General features: G+C 59.0%; 1 protein-coding gene across 4 annotated transcripts in view; it reads right to left on the reverse strand.

Moving 5' to 3' along the window:
* The window catches only part of LCN12 (lipocalin 12), a 14770-nt gene extending 11030 nt beyond the window's left edge, over positions 1-3740 (reverse strand). Inside the window, exons 1-6 of one of the 4 annotated variants that reach the window (XM_012808288.1) lie at positions 3618-3740; positions 3102-3238; positions 2467-2521; positions 1196-1275; positions 1012-1052; positions 82-881 (exon numbers count right to left, since the gene is read on the reverse strand). In XM_012808288.1, coding sequence (XP_012663742.1) covers positions 733-881; positions 1012-1052; positions 1196-1275; positions 2467-2521; positions 3102-3238; positions 3618-3737 — 582 coding nt within the window. In that variant the 5' untranslated portion in view covers positions 3738-3740 and the 3' untranslated portion in view covers positions 82-732. Of the gene's footprint in view, positions 1-81; positions 882-1011; positions 1129-1195; positions 1276-2466; positions 2522-3101; positions 3239-3617 lie in introns of those variants that run through there. The other 3 variants (XR_002774601.1, XM_003794940.2, XM_012808287.1) reach the window with 3 other exon arrangements.
* Between the last annotated feature and the right edge of the window lie 1287 nt (positions 3741-5027).

Here is a 5027-nt window from a genome sequence, read left to right on the forward strand (position 1 = left end):
ATGCTGCCTGCCTCAGTGCTCAGTAAACCCCTGCCCAGCCCCCAGACTCACTGCAGACCCAGTGGCCCAGCACGATGGGTGTACAGGCATGTGTGCTGGTGTGTACAGACATGCATGTGCTCATGTGTGTTGAGTGTGCAAGCGTGTGTTTGCCAGTACATGTTTGTGTGCACACATGCAAATGCGTACAGGGGCTGTGTTCATGTAAAGGACCAGAGCCCAGACCTGAGGGCACAGTGGGAAATGTTCCAGGAGGAAGGCCTAGGGGTGTCCTCATCCCTCTTGGGAAGGGCCAGGCCTTGGAGGCTCTGGTGGTGGGGCTGGGGCTGCTGCTGAGGGCATAGAGTTTCTCCTGAGGTGAGCCCAAGTTTTTGGTGAGCAGGGCAGGGTGCAAGGAGGAGGTGGCCAGGACAGGGGAGGTGGAGAGGAAGTGGCCCAGACAGAGACTCCAAGGAAGGTGAGATGGCCCAGGACAGAGACCCCAGGGGACTGCGGAGGAAGTGGCCCAGACAGGGACCTCAGGGGACTGGGGAGGAAGTGGTGCAGATAGGGACTCCAGGGGAGGTAAGGAGGAGGTAGCCCAAAGTTAAGGATGGCAGAGACCAAGGAGCCATGAGCCTCCTAGCCTGCCTGGCCCAGGCTGGCTCTAAGAACAGGCACTGGGAGCCAGTCAGACCTCACAGCAACCCTCAGGGGACCCAGGGCTTTTGAGGCCCAGGGCAGGGCCCCCCTCTACCACCTAGGCCCCACACGCTCTATCCCATCCTGTGCCCTGTTACCAGCCAAGTCTGGGAAGGCGACATTTCTCTCCGAGAGGCCCTGAGTCCTGCCTAGGCAAAGGAATTTGTCCATCATCCCGGTGGGCAGTGTCCAGTTTCTGCCTGTGGCCAAATGAGCATAGGTGGCTCTTAGTGTCTGGTGAAAGGGTGCAACAGCCCCCAGCATCCTGGTGGGTAGGCAGGCAGGGTCTGCCCAAACATGCCTTCAGGCCTTAAGCAAGGTGGGGCTCACCCAGCAGGCTGATTCTGACCACGGTCAAGCTGCTTGTCTGTCTGTGGGACAGCAGCAAGGCAAAACGGGTGTAGTCACTGTCTACCACCTGGATCTCCTCTCTGCTGGCCCCTGGCCCTGGAAGGGCACAGATATCAGGTCCGTCCTGGCCAGCGCCCAGTCTACCCACCCATGGCCATCTCACCTGCATTGTGGTCTACCGTGAAGTGTCCAGCCTGGGCTGCTGGGACCAGCACATAAGACCAAGCGTTGCAGTGTCGGCCCCTGTGGGAGTGATGGGCAGGAGCAGAAGGCTCTGGAAGTTGCCCAAGCCCAGCCAGAGTGCCCCCCATGAGGAATTCAGTTGTCCATTCATAGGGACCCACAGCAGGAGTGGCCAGGAGCCCTGTTTGGGCCTCGACCCATCCCAGACAACACAGAGGACTAGACCCTTCTTGCCCTACCCTCCTGGCTGCCCTTGACCCTCCTAGAGGGGCAGTATGTGACTTGTCCCTTCTAAGGAGTACAGCAGACCTCTCAGTGGCCTTGACCATTCTCACACTGGTGGCTCCTCTTTGGCGTGAGAAAGAATCCCAAATCCACATCATGCTTTGATGAAAAAAGGACATTTTCTGGGGGGTGCCTCCCACTGGGAGTGCTAGGTGCATCCTGTGGGCATCACGGCCAGCAAGCTCCTGGGCTTTGCTCAGTGCTGCAGGAGCCAAGGCTGACGGCTCAGGGGAAGTGAGGAAAGGCACAGGATGGAGGCAGCTGCCTGGGGCTGTTATGGGGTGGCCTGGGAGCCCCAACCTGCAGTTCACTCAGTCCTTAGCAGGACATCCACTACTGCAGGGCAATGTGCTTTTTGAGAAGTGACAAAGTGCAGCCTGGCCTGCGGGAAGAGGCACAGGAAGGCTGCTCAGGTGCCCTCGTGGCTGAGCTGCATTCATGCTGGGTCCCCTGGCCTCCCCCATTAATCAACCACGGGCCCCAAGTCAGGAACTAGGGATTTATTCCTGAAAATGTCCTTTCTTCATCATTGCATGACGTGAATTTGGGGTTCTTTTACAGGCCAAAGAAGAGCCACCAGCATGAGAATGGTCAAGGCCTCTAGGGGTCTGCTGTGCTCCTTAGGAGGGACAAGTCACATGCTGCCCCTCCAGGAGGGTCAAGGGCCGTGGTGGGGGGAGGGTGACAAGGGTTCAGTCCTCTGTGTTCTCTGGGACGGGTCAGGGTTTTCCCAGGAACAGGAGACTTCTCAGTGACAGGTTTGCATGGATGACTTCCAGGGCTGGTGGTGACTGTGCTTGCCACAGGCTTGGGGCAAAGGGCAGAGTGTAGCTCCTAGTCCCCTGAAGGCTGACCTGTCCCTTGTCCTTGCTAGTAGGAGCTACTTTGGGACTACACCACCAAGCCTCCAAGTGTGTTATAGACACTATGCTACATGGAACCAAAATCTCTAAACAGTGAGGTTACCTGGTCCTCCCCTCCCACTGCAGGCCAGGCAGGTGATCGAGGAGGGCAGCTGAGCCTGTGGGGGTAGGGGCAAGGGTGGAGAAGCCGATAATGGTATCCTTATCCCCCAAAGGGGTTGTACTACCCCCCACAGGAGTCCTGCAGGCTGCCCACCAAGGACCTATTTCTCCCAGCCAATCAGAGCCCCTGCCCTCTTGCCTGTAGTGACCTGTTCAGGAAGAGCACATGACTCATGAAGAGCCAATCAGAGGCTGTTCCCAGGCTGGCCTAGATGCCTCCTCCCTGCTTCACTGGGAACCTGAGACCTGTCAGCTTGGGCTGTCTGCCATGTGAGCAGAGGGCAGGTGGGACAGGTAGAAGTGGGGTTGGGGGCTGAGTATAGTGTTTGTACTCCTGAATCCAGCTGTACCTGAAATCCATCAGCTCTAGGCATACAGATCTGCAGCCCAGGAAATGCTTACCTTCTGAGCTGGGTTTGGTCACTGGCAGCCAATCATTAAGCCACCAGTGCTGAACTTAGCATTAGAAGGGGCCTCAGGACATGGCCACAAAGTCCAGAGGGTACCTGAGTTGTGGACACTGGGACACAGGCCTGGGGTCCTCACCTGCTTGGGATGGCAGGGACAGCCACTCACCGGGTCATGGCGTTTGACACTTTGAAGTGGCCATCAGGAGTCAGCTCAAAAGTGGTCGTGAAGGGTCTCAGGAGGGCCCGGTGCTCCTTCTGGAAGGTGTTGCTCGCCAGTCCAAGGACAAGCCACTCTCCCTGGAACTGCAGGGGCAGGTGGTACAGGGACAGAGCTCCATCCCACCTGCCATGGACCCCTCAAGTGGCCCCGGAGCCAGGTCTGTGCCAGTGACACTGGCAGGAGCCAGAGCTGCCCTGACATGAGTGGCCCTCCTGAGCCTCCGTTTCCCCACATATGGAGAGAGATTGGGAGGGGTTGCAGGAGGGAGACCCAAGAACTCTGTTCAGAGTCTTTTCTGTTGGAGGCTGAAGACTTGTCTGGGAGTCCTCAGAGGAGGGTCCCAGCCCTGGTAGAGTGGGCTGACCTGCCTGGACACTCCTGGGCAGTGCCCCCTGAAATGCATGGGCTCCTCTCTCCCCACACTCGGTCAGCTGCCTGCCTGCCTGCCTGGGAGCCCCATACCTGTTCTGCTTGGAAGCTCTGCATCTGGGATGGAGATGGCACAGGCTGGGTACTCAGAGTCTGACCCCACAGGATGTCCAGCAGTGTGAGCAGAAGGCACGCTGTGCACCAAAGCTGCATCCTGGCCATTCCCTGCCCAAGCAAAGAGGAGGAAATGGCCATTGGAGGGCGGGCTCCAGACCTACTTCCTTAGGGCTACCCAGCAGGGCTCCTCCCCAGCACTGGAAGGAGGGGCAGGTGCAGAGGGCCTGGGTGGGGCAGGGCCTCTCCTGACCTGGCCATCCCATCCCCCAGGGTCTCCTGGGTCCTCACCTGAGGGGCAGGAGCTCACTGTGTGCCCCCAGGCCTTGCTTTCAGATCCCTGAGCACCCCAACTCTGCACCCCTCATCTCCCTTCCACTGTCCCACATTAGGGGCAGAGGCCCCAGCCACCCCTGCCACAGAATATCTCCTTTCAGGCAGAGTTGTGACCTGGTTCAGTCTACCCAACAGGGCCCGGCTATGGCCAACCCAGGGAGTGCCCCCTCTGCAGAGCCCTGGCCTGCTAGCCCCAGGTGATTCCCACCTCCCTGAACAATGGTGTGGGCTGCTGTGCAGGAACAGGGCAGAGCAGGCTGAACTGCCCACCCAGGGGTGAAGGCTGCTTGGACAGTGCTGAGAGGCAGAACCCAGTGGAAGATAACAGGCACCCCCAGAGAATGACTTAGGGTTAGCAATGATGGGCTGGGGCTCCATCGCCCTGGGGCCCCAAGGACAACAGAGCTGGGAAGGAAAGGCCGCTCGTGACCCCTCCTTCCCCACCTTCACTGCCAGCTGAGCCTGGGGGACCTGGACTCTGAGCTGTAGGTCACCATCGTGCCAGGCACCTCTGGCTCACAACCTGCCTGAGAGCTGCTGGCCTGGGTCACCTCTTCCACACCTCTGCCTCTCCCCCTCCCTGACCCGGGCCATCTCCTACCCTTACTCTGGTGCCCTATGCTGGGCCACCTCCTCCCTGTACTCTGGGTTCCCTGTCCTGGGCCACCTCCTCTCACCCACTGGGGTCCCTCAACCTGGGCCACCTCCTCCCATCACCCAGCCTTGTTCACAGGGGACTTGGGCCCATCTGGACCTCAGGGTTCCTATGATAGGAGAGTTTGCTGTGCCCCTTCTGGTCACCACACTGTTCTAGTTCAGGGAATGGCCCCGAATAGAAAAGTTGCAAGCAACACATATCGGTGGTTTCAAGTTCCTCCTGAGCCTCCACCTTCTTCCACCTCCTCCCAGCGGTCCAGGAAGCCGGCAGCAGCCCTTGGCCCTGCACTCAGCCTGGGCTGCCACACCTCTTCTTGCAACTAGCCTGTCAACAGGGCACTCTGAGGAGATTTGGGATCATGGTCAACAGCATGTCCTGAGCAGAAAATAGTTCCC

Source organism: Otolemur garnettii, unplaced genomic scaffold (genome assembly GCF_000181295.1).
Source record: "Otolemur garnettii isolate 467f Iridium unplaced genomic scaffold, OtoGar3 scaffold00087, whole genome shotgun sequence".
NCBI classification, from domain to species: Eukaryota; Metazoa; Chordata; class Mammalia; order Primates; family Galagidae; genus Otolemur; species Otolemur garnettii.